Here is a 15,683-nt window from a genome sequence, read left to right as displayed (position 1 = left end):
GGAGTTCAAGACCAGCCTGGACAACATAGTGAAACCCACTGTCTTTACAAAAAGTCAAAAAATAAAAGATTAGCTGGGCATGAGATCCGAGCTTCAGAGATCCTCGGTAACATTTGCCAGTGCTATGAGTTTATTGCAACAGTGGCTAATAATTCATGGACTAGGAGGGATCTTGCCTGCTCTTTAGAGGTTGGGACACACTCTTCTTGGTACCAGAAGGGCAGAACTATGCCTCTGTGGCCACTTATTGCAGAATGAAATTGGAGTAAACTGAGGGCTCTTTCACACATGCTAGAGAAATGACTTTGGCCCTAGGAGAAGCGGGGATTGCAGGGGATTGGCCCGAGAAACTTGCCTTTTCACTTGATTGTCCTCTAGAGTTTTTCCTCGGAGATTTGTCAGAATGAGCCTCCAGTCCCCATCCAGACTGCTGGAGCTGGCAGGGCAGAGCCTGCTGAGGAACCAGTTCTTGACCATCTTCACCCTGGATGAGCTGCCCAGGGAGGTCTTCCCTCTGATGTTCATGGAGGCCTTCAGCATGAGACGTTTTGAGGCCCTGAAGCTGATGGTGCAGGCCTGGCCCTTCCTCTGCCTCCCTCTGGGATCCCTGATGAAGACACCTCATCTGGAGACCTTGCAAGCTGTCCTGAGGGGACTTGATACACTGGTGGCCCAGAAGGTTCGCCCCAGGTGAGGTGACTCAGGTGGCTTGCGGGGAAGGGTCCAGGCATCCAGGGAAGGGACAGCTGGCTCAGGAGGAGTGGTGGGGTTGGGGAGCTAGGGTGGCTCAGAGCCTTCTGACAGTGCCCATGAGAGGCCTTGGCCTTTGCCCAGATCCTCTGGGAAAGGTCTGCTCACCATACAGGGTCCACTGAGGAAACAGGAGCCTGCTTCCTCCCAGCAGAAAGTAAAGGTATTAGAAGTGGGTACAAGGCAGAATCCAAGGGGGAACAGGATGGAGAAGAGACAGAAGGAGGAGCACTGAGGACAGGAGCAGCTGACTGATGTCCTGGATGTGGAGTGAAAGCTCAGGTCAGGGGTGGGTCCTTGCCTACATTCTGAGCTTTTCCCCTATGTTACTCACAGGAGGTGGAAACTTCAAGTGCTGGATTTGCGGGATGTTGATGAGAATTTCTGGACCATATGGTCTGGAGCCAGGGTCCTCTCCTGCTCCCCAGAGGCCATGAGTAAGAGGCAGACAGTGGAGGACTGTCCAAGGATGGGAGAGCGCCAGCCCTTGAAGGTGTTCATAGACCTCTGCCTAAAGGAAAGTACACTGGATGAATGCCTGAGCTACCTTTGTGGGTGGATCCACTACAGAAGAGGCCTAGTGCACCTGTGCTGTAATAAGGTGCAGAATTACTCAATGTCCACTTCAAGTTTCTGCAATTTATTGGAAAGGATATACCCAGACAGTATCCAGGAGTTGGAAGTCTGGAAAGAGTCCTCTCTGAATAAAACAGGAAAGTTTGCCCCTTACCTGAGCCAGATGAGCAATCTTCGTGAACTCTTTTTAGCCTTCGGTTATGAGCGTGAGTTATACGTGAGCATCCAGTGGCCGTGCATTCCTGACTTGGACTCTCCATTCCTCTGCCTGTACTACCCCCAGATGCTTTATATAAAAAAGATCAGTAATATCAAAGAGCACCTGGAGCACCTGCTCAGGTAAGAAATGATGGTGAGCTTTCTCTGCAGACCATACCACAGACTTATGTTCTTTTTCACAGTAAATGTTAATGGGCATCTACTGTGTGCCAGCCACCGGTGATGTCACAGGGAATGGGACGCTAGAATGTCAACTCATTATGCTCTTCAGTGCTCTATATCCTGAAGTGGGTATCACAAGACCAGTCAAATAAGGGCAGAGGGATGGCCTGGGGTAGATGCCACAGAGAGAGGTGTGTAGGGAGCTGGTTAGTTGAGGGTTCAGATCTAGTGAGGGTGCATTTGTGAACTCCTTGTGAGGAACAGTGTATAAAGTTAATATGATGAAAACACATTCTTCATACAGAGGATGGTATGAAAGAAGGGAAGGTGTGGCCGGTTGTGGTGTCTCATGCCTGTAATCCCAGCACTTCGGGAGGCCAAGGCAGGGAGATCATGAGGTCAGGAATTTGAGACCAGTCTGGCCAACACAGTGAATCCCCGTCTCTACTAAAAATACAAAAAAAAATGTCACCGGGCATGCAGACAGGCATCTGTAATCCCAGCTGCTTGGGAGACTGAGGCAAGGGAAGTGGAGGCTGCAGTAAGCTGGGTTGGTGCCACTACACTCCAGCCTAGGTTACAATGTGAGACTGTCTCAAAAAAAAAAAAAAAGAAAGTACATCAAACCTGTGCATTTCACAGTAGCAGCTCTGTCTTCAGCAGCTTAGCAAACTGCTCTAATTCCCTGTCTGTAAAATGTTGTTTTGAACTCCAGGAAAGATAATTGATATCAGAAGTGCATGCTTCTGGGATGGAGGGTGAGGGAGTAGGTGTGAGAGTGGTACCAATCACACAGGCAAGGGTGAAAGGACTGAGCCTAAAATGGAGTGGCCCCTGAATGATCTGGGTCTTCATCAGGCAGCACCTTGCACGCAGACCATCATCTGATGATGGGAACAAACTTGTGTTTGGGTGAAACAGGCTTCCACATTGCAGTTACTATAACACCTGTGTGGTAGTAAGGTGCAGAATTAATCAATGCCCACTTCAAGTTTACCATTGAGATGATTTCCCACCCCCCTCCTCTAACTGGCACCATTGCCCATAACTAACTTCTTGCTCTCCCCAGGTACCTCAAGAACCCCTTGGGGGCCTTTATATTCAGTGATGCTTACCTAACTGATCGGGACATGGAGTGTCTGTCTCAGTACCCAAGCCTCAGTCAGCTAAAGGAGCTGCGTCTGATTCATATCCTAATGTGGACCACCAATCTTGAGCCCCTTGGCGTTCTGCTGGAGAAAGTTGCTGTTACTCTCAAGACCCTCGTCTTAAAGGACTGTCGGATCCAGGACCCCCAACTCAGGGTCCTCCTGCCTGCCCTGAGCCACTGTTCCCAGCTCACCACCTTCAACTTTCATGGAAATGAGACCTCCATGAATGCTCTGAAAGACCTGCTGCGTCACACAGGTGGGCTGAGCAAGTTAGGCCTGGAGTTGTATCCTGCCCCTCTGGAGAGTCTTGACTACAAGGGTCATGTCAATTGGGAGATCCTCACCCCAATTCGGGCTGAGCTGATGCGTACACTCAGGGAATTCAGGCAGCCCAAGAGGATCTTCTTTGGTCCCGTCCCTTGCCCTACGTGTGGCTCATGGCCATCTGAGAAAGTAGACTTCCATCTTTGCTCCCAGGGAAGGCCTGGTTCGTGGGATGGATAAGCTTTCTTCTGGACACTTGGGAACTAAAATATTGTACATGGGTGCATTTTTTAAATTTTTATTTCATTTTTTATATTTTTTATTTTATTTTGTTTTATTTTATTTTTATTTTATTTTATTTTTTGGGACAGAGTCTCACTGTGTCCCTCAGGATGAAGTGCAGTGGCACAATCTCAGCTCACTGCAAGCACCACCTCCTGGGTTCAAGTGATTCTCCTGCCTCAGCCTCCCAAGTAGCTGGTGTTGTGGGTGTATGTCCCCACGCCCGGCTAATTTTTGTATTTTTAGTAGAGACAGGGCTTCACGATGTTGGCGAAGGCTGACCTCAAACTCCTGACCTCAAGTGATCTGACCACCTTGGCCTTCCACAGTGCCAGGTTTACAGGTGTGAGCAGCAGGGCCCGGTCAGCCGCTTCTTCAAGGAAGCACACAGCCGCGTATTTGAGGCACGTGCTCACTGTGAGTGGAAAAACAAAGGTGACTCAGCCAGGGGCAGGACTGGGTAAAAATGCTGACTTGGCATCAATGAGGCCTTCAGGGACCTGTGTCCTAGACTTAGAAATAGAACCTGAAGTTCTAGAGTGATGCAGGAGTTACCACCACAAGGATGGTTATTTAAAAATGTCAAAAATAAATGGAACCTGAATGGAAACTTTCTGGTGTCTTCCATGATTGATCAACCTGTTTTAGACATTTATACATCAGAAGTCTCTAGAAATCTGCCTCCTGGGTTCAAGCAATTCTCCTGCCTCAGCCTCCTGAGTAGCTGGAACTACAGGGACCCGCCACCATGCCTGGCTAATTTTTGTATTTTTTATAGAAAGGGGGGTTTCACCATGTTGACCAGGCTGGTCTTGAACTCCTGACTTCAGGCAAACCATCTGCCTCAGCCTCCCAAAGTGCTCAGATTGTAGACATGAGCCACTGCACCTGGCCTGAAATTCTGATATAAGCATAAGATGTGTAATGTTCAAATCATGGTAACAGGGATAGCCACCATCTCAAGAATTTATCATTTCTTTGTGTTAGCAACATTCCAATTCCATTGTTTTAATTATGTAGAACTAATTACTATGTTTACTATGAACTATTGTCAACATGATTTGCCCTATTGTGCTACTGAACCCTGGATCTTATTCCTATCTGTGTTTTTATTCCCATTAACCATCCCCTTCTTATTATCTGTTTCCCAGTACCCTTCCTAGCTTCTGATAACAGTCATTTTACTATTTTTAAGTTTCGTGTTTTTAATTCCCAATTATGAGTGAGAAGATGCCATGTTTGTCTTCTATAGCTGGCTTACTTCACTTAACATAATGCCCTCCAGTTCCATCCATGTTGTTGCAGATGACAGGATTTCATTCATGTTTATGGCTGAATGATATTCTATTGTGTGTATTTACCACATTTTCTTGATCCATTCATCTGTTGATGGACACTTTGTTTGATTCCACATTTTGGCTATTGTGGATAGTGCTGCAATAAATAGGGGAGTGCAGGCTGGGTGCAGTGGTGTATGCCTGTAATCCCAGAATTTTGGGCGTCTGAGGCAGGTGGATTACTTGAGGTCACGAGTTCGAGACCAGCCTGACCAACATGGTAGTGTAGATATCTCCTGGATGTATTTATTTAATTTTGGATATATATCCAGCAGTGGGATTTATGGTTCATATGCTAATCCTATTCTTATTTTTTGGAGGAAACTCCATACTGTTTTCCATAGTAGCTGTACTAATTTACATAACTACCAATGTTGTACCAGGGTTCTCATTGCTCCATATTCTCTGTAGTATTCATTATTTTCTGTTGGATTTTTATTTTTATTTGTTCAGAGACAGAGTTTTGCAATGTTCCCCAGGTGGGTTTTGAACTTCTGGCCTCAAGTGATCCTCCCACCTCAGCCTCTCAAAGTGCTGGGATTACAGATGTGAGTCACTGCACCGATCTACTGAGTAAATTAGAATCCTCGCAGGAGGCTGTGACTGTGGGTTACCTGGTTTATATCAGTTGACACAAATGTATTAGGACCTGGGAAAGCCTAAAAGTGAATGACTACAGCAGGGTGGAAAAAGCCTGAGGAAAGTTTGAATATTGTGTAACATTCTATTACACAAACCTGGGTTTATACTTTTTGCTGATAGATTTTATGCCAAAAATGTAGGAGAAAAATGCCAAGCAGGAAATGCTATCACTTCTGAAGATGAACTCATAGAGATGGAAATTCTTTCAGAATTTATTTTTCCAGCTTTTTTGGGGTTTTTTGTTGTTGTTTTGTTTTTGTTTGTTTGTTTTGAGATGGAGTCTCGCTCTGTCACCAGCTTGGAGTGCAGTGGCGCGATCTTGGCTCACTGCAACCTCCTCCTCCTGGGTTCAAGCGATTCTGCTGTCTCAGCCTCTAGAGTAGCTAGGACTACGGGCGGACACCACCATGCCCAGCTAATTTTTGTATTTTTTAGTAGCGATGGGGTTTCACCATGTTGGCTAGGATGGTCTCAATCTTTTGACCTCGTGATCTGCCTGCCTTGGCCTCAGAAAGTGCTGGGATTACAGGCGTGAGCCACAACCGCGACCGGCCTTCTTTTTTTTTTTGAGACGGAGTCTCACTCTGCTGCCCCGGTTGGAGTGCAGTGGCGAGATCTCAGCTCACTCTAAACTCCGACTCCGTAGTTGAAATGATTCTCCTGTCTCAGCCTCCTAAGTAGCTGGGATTACAGGCCTGTGCCACCATGCCTGGCTAATTTTTATATTTTTTAGTAGAGATGGGGTTTCACTATGTTGGCCAAGATGGTCTCCATCTTCTGACTTTGTGATCTGCCTGACTTGGCCTCCCAGAGTGCTGGATTACAGACATGAGCCACCGCTCCCAGCCTATTTTTCCTGTTTTAAAAGTTGGTTAATTCTGTTGCGTTTATTTTAGAGTTTATATCAGAACAATTTACAGTAAGATACACCCCTACTAGAGCTTGTCATACAGTCAAAGACAAAGTAGTTAGTACTTTTACAAATAGTAGATATGCCTTTGGAGTGATTCATAATTTTAAAAGGTTATGTAAACTATGAGAATTTCTCACTTCTAGTGGAAGCACATTAAATATACACCACGAGTGAACAAGGTTTTGTCCTGAAAGGACGTGTGTGTGTGTGTGAGAGAGAGAGAGAGAGACAGAGCCTCACTCATTCACCTAGGCTGGAGTGCAGTGGTGCAATCTCAGCTCACTGCAACCTCCACCTCCCAGGTCCAAGTGATTCTCCTGCCTCAGCCTCCTGAGTAGCTGGGACTAGAGGCACACACCACCATGCCTAGCTAATTTTCTTTTTGTATGTTTTGTAGAGAAGGCGTTTCACTGTTTCACCAGTGAGCCACTGCAACTGGCCAACATCTCTTTATGATAAAACTCTCTACAAAAACCTCAGAATAATAAAGAGTATTTTTCACACACCCACAGCCAACATCATACTGAATGGAGAAATTGAAAGCCTTTTTTTCTATGATCTGGAGCAAGACAGCAAAAGTTCTTAATAAAATGTCAGCTAATAAATGCAACAGTGCATTAAAAAGTATTATATAGGCCAGGCATTCTGAATCTCGCCTGTAATCCCAGCACTTTGGGAGGCCAAGGTGGGTGGATCACCTGAAGTCGGGAGTTTGAGACCAGCCTGACCAAAATGGAGAAAACCCATCTCTACTAAAAATACAAAATTAGCCAGGTGTGGTGGTGGGTGCCTGTAATCCAAGCTACTCAGGAGGCTGAGGGAGGAGAATCCCTTGAACCCAGGAGACAGATGTTGCAGTCAGCCGAGATCACGCCATTGCACTCCAGCCTGGGCAGCAAGAGTGAAACTCCGTCTTAAAAAAAAAAAAAGGAAAAGAAAGTAATATATAATGGCCATTCCAGGAATGCCAGACAATCTCAGAAAAATCTATGCATAATTCACCACACTAACAAATTAAAGGAGGAAAAGCAAGGTTCCTAAAAAATGCAGAAAAATCAAAGTAAATGTATAATAACATATTTTGGGAAATGAAATGTTATATATTAAAAATTTGCATTAAACATCAGATGTAATGGATAAACATTAGCTCCCTTCCTACTGAGATATGAAACAAGGTAAGACCCTCAGCAGCTTAGGATTTAGAGGCATATAGGTATTTTGGTCAGTAGGAAAGATTCCAGATCCAGATTGATTAATTTAGGTTCAAATCTGGCTCGGTGGCCAATGGCTGTATGATCTTATCCAACTTACTTAACCTCTGTGCCCCAGCTAACTCACCCATAAAAAGGAATAATCACAAGATTGACTTCACAGAGTGTTATGAGTTAATCTATTTAAGTACTTTAAGCTGGATTTGACATAGGGCAAGCAATACTTTTATTCTTATTATATTTGAAAGATATATTAGTTAAAAATTTGGTAAGAGACCAAGGTCTATAGTTAAGTTGATTATAAGCCTTCATTCACCCTGTTGTTCTGAAAATCTGAATTACAACAAGGACGGACAAGATGGCTCATGCCCGTAGTACCAGCACTTTGGGAGGCTGAGGTGGGTGGATCACCTGAGGTCAAGAGTTTGAGACCAGCCTGGCCAATATGGTGAAACCCCATCCTAATAAAAATACAAAAAATAGCCAGGCATGGTGGCGGGCGCCTGTAATCCCAGGTAGAGTGGAGGCTGAGGCAAGAGAATCACTCAAACCCAGGAGGTGGAGGTTGCAGTGAATCGAGATCATGTCATTCCATTCCAGCAGCCTGGCAACAGAGTGAGGCTGCATCTCCGAAAAAAAAAAGAAAAGAAAGAAAATTAACTATAGCAGCATGTTCATTCACTCTCCAGTGTCCAGGACTGGACAATTGTCAGGCCGTCTTCTGTAGCACCATACACTATAGCATACATGTGGATTAAAATAAATACACATATGAAATGCCAGTATATATTCTATATACTTTCCATATACTTATATCCTATAAGGTCACATCCAAATTCAAGGTTGGTCAAAGAGTAGAGTGGCTATCTATGGAAAGGGGAGTGGAAATGAATCATGGTAATAAAAGGAAATAGATATAGATATCGATATGAATAGATGGACATACACACATCTAGCTGTAAGAAAGAGGAATGTCATGGACCAATCATAACAGTGAGCCAGGTAAAAAGGCTACAATTCTTGTGATTGTCTGTCTGTTTTCAGGATGCGTTGTAGCTTACCATTTTAGAAAGGCTGATGCCACAGTCATAGCAAATAAATGATTATAAAATGTGTTTCCTTTCTGGGGCATCTCTGGAGAAATCTCCAATGGTAGGAAACCTCAGTTTACTAGGCAGGTGATCACACAGGTAAAATTTTACAGATTCAATGGCACTACCATTAATTTCAGTATCCTTGGTATTCTGCAAAGGTATTCAAGAACAAATGGTATCTTGAAACTAAAATTAGCTAAACTAACAAAGAAAACTGGATTATTATTATTAATATTCTTTTGAGACTGAGCCTCTGTTGCTCAGGCTGGAGTACAGTGGTGCTACGTCAGCTCACTGCAAAATCCACCTCCGAGGTTCAAGAGATCCTCCTGCCTCAGCCCCCTGAGTAGCTGGAATTATGGGCGCACCCCATCACACCCAGCTAATTTTTGTATTTTTAGCAGAAACAGGATTTCACCATGTTGGCCAGGTTGGTCTCGAACCCCTGACCTCGTGATCTGCCTGCCTCAGCCTCCTAAAGTGCTGGGATTATAGATGTGAGCCACCACATCCAGCTGAATCTTTTTTCTTTTCTCAAAAGATAGTGTCATAGTATTGGCTTCTATGCACTTAGGACAGTGAGCCCATCATTCAGTAACAATGTGACTCAATACTGCAAGACCTTGCTGCAGTATTTGAAAGACTATTTCCAGTAAGTGAAGGAGGCTTTCAGTGATGCTTAGACCTTGATGCCCTAGCGTTTGGAGATTGCATCCTTTAGAAATGACGCCAAGGGAAATCTGCGCATGAGCGGCAATGGATGGGACCGTACCAGATGACTTAAACTTAAAGATATCCGAGGAAAAGCCTTCCCTAGAAGCAGACATCATCACCTGGTAGACAGCTTTTCCAAGACAATGGAACAAGACTCCATTTGATCTTCTTCCATTGACTGAGACTTGGTTTTGTATTAACACAAAATTATCAAACCTATATTCTATGTTGCTAGGTAGTTCCACCACTCAAACCAAACACTTTCTAAGATCTTCTGTTCAAAATGTAGCCACTCGCACTAACCAAAGCAATTGCTGGCTATGGAGTCATTTAGATGAAAGGGAAGGATCATAGCTAATACTACAACCTGCTTTCATCACAGTTGGCTAGCAATTGAGGATGCTACATTCATGATAAGATTTGTAATTTTGGCATGATTTTATTACAGGACCATCAGGTTCCTATGCCTGCTGCACAGTAGCTGACCAATATTCTGAGACAGCAGGGTTTGCAGCAGAGTTTAATGATCACAGGGTGGCTGAATGAGAAGCTAGGAGGAGATCCTCAAATTCATCTCCCCAAGGAGTACTGAGGGTTTCCAGTGGATCCCAGATAGCAAGCGGCTGGAAAGTTGGTGTAGCAGTAAGAGGTATGAAGTCATCAGGATGTTGAAACTGCATTCTTTGGTGAGTTGGTGCCTTGCAGGGCCCTTCAGATCACCTGGCATCAGTAGTTTCACTGACATGCAGAACCTGAAAGAATATGTCAAATGAAAAAGTTAATGCTTCACAATGCTTAAATTGTTGTCTGCAGGGCAGTTAAGGGGAACTGTAATTTAAGGTCTACATGATTTTGGGACAGTAGGCTGCCAGCAACCATGAGGAAGCAGTTCAAGCTGACCTCATGATGAATGCTGAATGAGCTGCAAGCTTGCTTTATTTTTGTTTCTCCCCCTCCCTTCTTCACTGATTAAATTCATAAAGTTTATATGTATGGTTTCAATTTCTTTCAGAGAAGCCTTAACCTAAGCCCTGAGACCACTGACACCCTCAGTAGCACCTCTCTTCCACCAGAATGAGCATATAACCTGCTACCTTAGGTGATATAAAACCCACAAGACCATTCCATACATGGAGCTTTTTATTCTTATTTTGTAGGGATGACTTCTCTGTTTTTATAAAGCTATTTTAACTATAAAGCATTTTTAAAATATTGATGTGGCCAAAGATCTCCCAACAACACTACTCTCAGGTTTTATTTTTCTGTCTAATGTCCGGACCAGAGCAACCCCTTCCCTGCCTCACACTCAGGGCTATGAAGGTGACATATCAGTAAAATTCCATCAGTGCTTGTGGAGTTCGTGAATGAAGGCATTCTTTTTGTTGTTGTTGTTGTTGTTGTTGTTGTTGTTGACAGAGTCTCCCTCTGTCACCCAGTCTGGAGGGCTGTGTGCAATCTCGGCTCACTGCAACCTCAGCCTCCTGGGTTCAAGCAATTCTCCCACCTCAGCCTCCCAAGTATCTGGATTACAGGCAGCCGCCATCATGCCCGGCTAATTTTGTATTTTTGTAGAGACAGGGTTTCACCATATTGGCCAAGCTGGTCTTGAACTCCTAACCTCAGGTGATCCGCCTGTCTTGGCCTCCCAAAGTGCTGGGATTACAGGCATGAGCCAACTCAGCTGGCCTTAAATGAATCAATTCTTGACTTCCACTCTATCCCTAATGCTGTCAATTTCTTGATTCATGAAATGAATATGGATATGTGATATGAATGGATATTTGGTTCAATCCATTAATATGCGGAAAGCCAAAAACCCAATCAGGATTAGCTGGGTGGAACTTCAGAAATGCAATCAGATATTGCTTTTTGATTGGAAGCTAGCAGTGCATACGTGGAAGGGCGTGGGTGGGAGTTGTGATTAGAAAGGTCAATAAAAGCTTCTAAAGACCCAGAGGAGAGACCCAAAGTCTTCAAGCCTGGAGTTCCTGCTTGGTTCTTCCTGAGGTCTGAACACCCTGCAAACTGAGTCCAGATCTGGTAAGTCACCAATTTCTGTAAGGACACTCCCATCTGACCTACAGTCAGCCGATGTAGAATGGTGACAGTGCAGCCTACGATGGCACAGAACTCTATCCTGTCTTTTTTTCTTTTTTTCATAAGAACGGTTTCAAGCTTTGATCTTTTTTTTTCTAAATGCAGTTTTGTCTTTATTTCAAAAATGTTGATTGTGCTTTTCTTTACGTCATTTCAGAATTCTTGTTGGGAGCCATTTTGTGAAGAGAGGAAGACTGAGCTGTTTTGGCTGCATTTCTGGCCTCGAGCTGCAGTCAGCTTCTCCACGTAGAACCCGGCAGTAAGAGACTTAGAATCGAATCTCTTCTCCCTCCCGCCTCCTGTTTTTGGCTTTTGGAGAAACCTTATCATCCAACACAATGGCCAGCAACGTTACCAACAAGATGGATCCTCACTCCATGAACTCCCGTGTGTTCACTGGGAATCTCAACACTCTTGTTGTCAAGAAATCGGATGTGGAGGCGATCTTTTCCAAGTATGGCAAAATTGCGGGCTGCTCTGTTCATAAGGGCTTTGCCTTCGTTCAATATGATAAGGAGAAAAATGCCCGGGCTGCTGTAGCAGGAGAGGATGGCAGAATGATTGCTAGCCAAGTTGTAGATATTAACCTGGCTGCAGAGCCAAAAGTGAACCGAGGAAACGCAGGTGTGAAACGATCAGCAGCAGAGATGTACGGCTCCTCTTTTGACTTGGACTATGGCTTTCAACGGCATTATTATGATGGGATGTACAGTTTCCCAGCACGTGTACCTCCTCCTCCTCCCATTGCTCTGGCTGTAGTGCCCTCGAAACGTCAGCGCGTATCAGGAAACACCTCACGAAGGGGCAAAAGTGGCTTCAATTCTCAGAGTGGAAAGCGGGGATCTTCCAAGTCTGGAAAGCTGAAAGGAGATGACCTTCAGGCCATTAAGCAGGAGTTGACCCAGATAAAACAGAAAGTGGATTCTCTCCTGGAAAACCTGGAAAAAATTGAAAAGGAACAGAGCAAACAAGAGGTAGAGGTGAAAAATGCTAAGTCAGAAGAGGAGCAGAGCAGTAGCTCCATGAAGAACGATGAGACTCATGTGAAGATGGAGTCTGAGGGGGGTGCAGATGACTCTGTTGAGGAGGGGGACCTACTGTATGATGATGATAATGAAGAACAGGGGGACAACCAGCTGGAGTTGATCAACGATGATGAAAAAGGGGCTGAGGAAGGAGAGGATAACAGAGACAGCACCAATGGCCAGGATGACTCTTAAGCACATAGTGGGGTTGAGAAATCTTATCCCATTGTTTCTTTACCTAGGAGCTTGTCTAACATCAAATTTTTCACCAGATCCTCTCCCTTAGTATCTTCAGCACATGCTTACTGTTCTCCCCATCCTTGTCCTTCCCACATTCAGTAATTCATATTGCCCTGCACCTGGTTCCATTTTCACTTCCCTTGGTGCTCCTAGAAGTTTTCTTAAGTCTTACCCTGCAATTTTTGCTTTTAATTTAGATACCTCTTTATGACTTAACAGTAAAAAGGATGTATGGTTTTTATCAACTGTCTCCAAAATAATCTCTTGTTATGCAGGGAATACAGTTCTTTTCTTTCATACATAAGTTCAATAGTTGCTTCCCTAACTGCAAAGGCAATCTCATTGAGTTGAGTAGCTCCTGATAGCAGCTTGGAGTTAGAAGTATGTGTGTTACACCCCATATTAGTGTGCTGTGTGGGGCAGTTCAACAAAAATCTAACAATGTATTTTTGTGAATGAGAGTTGGCATGTCAAATGCATCCTCAGAAAAATAATTAGTGTTATACTCTTAAAATGTGTTTTCTAAAGTTGATACTGTGGGTTATTTTTGTGAACAGCTCCATGTTTGGGACCTTTTTTCCTCAAAATAAACAAGTCCTTATTAAACCAGGAATTTAAAGAAAAAAATTATTGGTGGGAGCAGTGACTCATGCGTATAATTCCAACACTTTGGGAGGCCAAGGTGGGAGGATCATTTGAGCCCAGGGCTTCGAGACCAACCTGGGCAACATGGCAAAACCCTATCTCTACAAAACATTTGTTTTGAGGGGTGGGGATGGTATCTGGCTCTGTTACCCAGGCTGGAGTGCAGTGGCATGATCTCAACTCACTCCAACCTCTGCCTCCCAGGCTCAAGCGATTCTCATGCCTCAGCCTCCTGAGTAGCTGCGATTATAGCCACCCGCCACCATGCCCGGCTAATTTTTATATTTTTGGTAGAAACAGGGTTTCACCATGTTGGCCAGGCTGGTCTTGAACTCCTAACCTCAAGTGATCCACCTGCCTTGGCCTCCCAATGTGCTGGGATTACACCAGTGAGCCACCAATGCCCTGCTTCTTTTTTAAAAAATTAGCCGGGCTTGGTGGCATGGATCTCTAGTCCCAGCTACTTGGGTGGCTGAGGTGGGAGAATCCCTTGAGTTCAGAAGATTGAGGCAGCAGTGAGCCATGTTCACACCACTGCTGTACTCCAGCCTGGGCAACAGAGTGAGACCTTGTCAAAAAAAAATCTTAGCCAAAGAGTTTTTTAAGACAACCAATTAATTGTAATCAGTAGGCAGATCCCAAATTCCCCAAAAAAAGAAGAGAGAGTTTAGAAGGCTCTACGTGCTAGCATCCCATTCAGACTGTTTAATCCTACAATTGTGGTTTTGTAAGAAAAACAGTCTTAAAGATTTCCAATAATTCCCACAATGGCCATAAATTATCCTGGGTGTCATTTTCCCATCAATTTAAAAAGGCACATGAGAGGCCGAGTGCAGTGGCTCAGGCCTGTATTCCCAGCACTTTCGGAGGCTGAGGCAGGTGGATCAGCTGAGGTCAGGAGTTCAAGACAAGCCTGGCCAACATGGAGAAACTCCATTCCTACTAAAAATACAAAAAAGAGCCAGGCGTGGTGGCGGGCACCTGTAATCCCAGGTACTCAGGAGGCCGAGGCAGGAGAGGCACTTGAACCCAAGAGTTAGAGGTTGCAGTGAGCCGAGATCATGCCATTGCACTCCAGCCTGGCCACAGAGCCAGACACTATCTCCAAAAATAATAATAATTATTATAACAGCATGTCTATTCACTCTCCAAAGTGTCTGGGACTGGACAATTAATTGTGAGGTCCTTTTCTGTAGCACCATACGCTATAACATATATGTGGATTTAAATAAATACACATACAAAATGCAAGTATATAGTCTATATGCTTTCCATATACTTATGTTCCATGAGGTCACAAGCAAATTCAAGGCTAGGTCAAAGAGTAGAGTGGCTGTCTATGGAAAGGAGAGTGGAAGTGAATCATAGTAATAAAAGGAAATAGATACAGATATGAATAGGTAGACATACACACATATAGCTGCAAGAAACGGGGTTGTCGTGGACCAATGATGTCAGTGAGCCATGTAAAAAGGCTACAGTTCTTGTGATTGTGTGTCCGTTTTCAGGATGGGTTGTAGATTACCTTTTTAGAAAGACTGATGCCACAGTCATAGTCAAAAAAATGATTATAAAATTTGCTTCCTTTCTGGGGCATCTCTGGAGAAATCTCCAATGGGAGGAGAACTCAGTTACTGGGCAGGTTATCACACAGGTAAGATTTTACTGATCCAATGGCACTAATATTAACTTCATTATCCTTCGTATTCTACAAAGGTTGAGTGAACAGACTGTATCTTGAAACTAAAATTAGCTGAACCAATAAAGGAGACTGCATTCTTTTTATTTTTTGTTTAGAGACAGAGTCTCTGTTGCCCAGGCTGGAGTACAATGGTGCTACCTTGGCTCACTGCAACTTCTGCATCCTGGGTTCAAGTGGTTCTCCTGCCTCAGCCTCCTGAGTAGCTGGGATTATAGGCACATGTCACCACACTGAGCTAACTTTTGTATTTTTAGCAGAAAGGGGGTTTCTCCATGTTGGCCAGGTTGGTCTCAAACCTCTGACCTTGGGATCTGCCTGCCTCAGCCTCCTAAAGTGCTGGGATTATAGGCGTGAGCCACCATGCCTGGCTGAATCTTTTTTACTTTTCTCAAACATGGTGTCATAGTATTGGGTTCTATGCACTTAGAAGAGTGAGCCCATCGTTCAGTAACAATATGAATCAATACTGCAAGACCTTGATGCAGTATTTGAAAGACTATTTCCACTAGGTGAAGGAGGCTTTCAGTGATGCTTAGACCCTCATGCCCTAGCATTTGGAGATTGCATCCTTTAGAAATGACACCAAGGGAAATCTGCCCATGAACAGCATTGGATCAGACCGTACCAGATGACTTAAACTTAAGGATATCTGAGGAAAA

The 15,683-nt window shown here is 44.2% G+C and overlaps 2 protein-coding genes across 2 annotated transcripts; both read left to right on the top strand.

Moving 5' to 3' along the window:
- Positions 1-403: 403 nt before the first annotated feature.
- Positions 404-8,504, top strand: LOC134729815 (PRAME family member 10-like). Its single transcript, XM_063601853.1, has 3 exons — positions 404-690; positions 1,087-1,665; positions 2,777-8,504. The coding sequence occupies exons 1-3, from the start codon at positions 404-406 to the stop codon at positions 3,360-3,362; spliced, it is 1,452 nt and encodes a 483-aa protein (XP_063457923.1). The 3' UTR covers positions 3,363-8,504.
- A 2,647-nt stretch (positions 8,505-11,151) lies between these two features.
- LOC117978449 (heterogeneous nuclear ribonucleoprotein C-like 1) lies at positions 11,152-12,760 on the top strand. Its single transcript, XM_034951237.4, has one exon. The coding sequence runs from the start codon at positions 11,751-11,753 to the stop codon at positions 12,630-12,632; it is 882 nt and encodes a 293-aa protein (XP_034807128.3). The 5' UTR covers positions 11,152-11,750; the 3' UTR covers positions 12,633-12,760.
- The last annotated feature ends 2,923 nt before the right edge of the window (positions 12,761-15,683 follow it).

The sequence above is a fragment of the Pan paniscus genome, chromosome 1 (assembly GCF_029289425.2).
Source record: "Pan paniscus chromosome 1, NHGRI_mPanPan1-v2.0_pri, whole genome shotgun sequence".
Taxonomy (NCBI): domain Eukaryota; kingdom Metazoa; phylum Chordata; class Mammalia; order Primates; family Hominidae; genus Pan; species Pan paniscus.
The sequence above is the reverse complement of the archived record's forward strand: the minus strand, read 5'-3'. Positions and strand labels throughout refer to the sequence as shown.

Excerpts from the sequence above, each read along its gene's own strand:
- LOC134729815 (XM_063601853.1), top strand. The coding sequence starts at position 404 with ATGAGCCTCCAGTCCCCATCCAGACTGCTGGAGCTGGCAGGGCAGAGC. Across the intron at positions 691-1,086 it reads GCCCAGAAGGTTCGCCCCAG|GAGGTGGAAACTTCAAGTGC; the intron begins GTGAGGTGACTC and ends TGTTACTCACAG. Across the intron at positions 1,666-2,776 it reads CACCTGGAGCACCTGCTCAG|GTACCTCAAGAACCCCTTGG; the intron begins GTAAGAAATGAT and ends TGCTCTCCCCAG.
- LOC117978449 (XM_034951237.4), top strand. The coding sequence starts at position 11,751 with ATGGCCAGCAACGTTACCAACAAGATGGATCCTCACTCCATGAACTCC.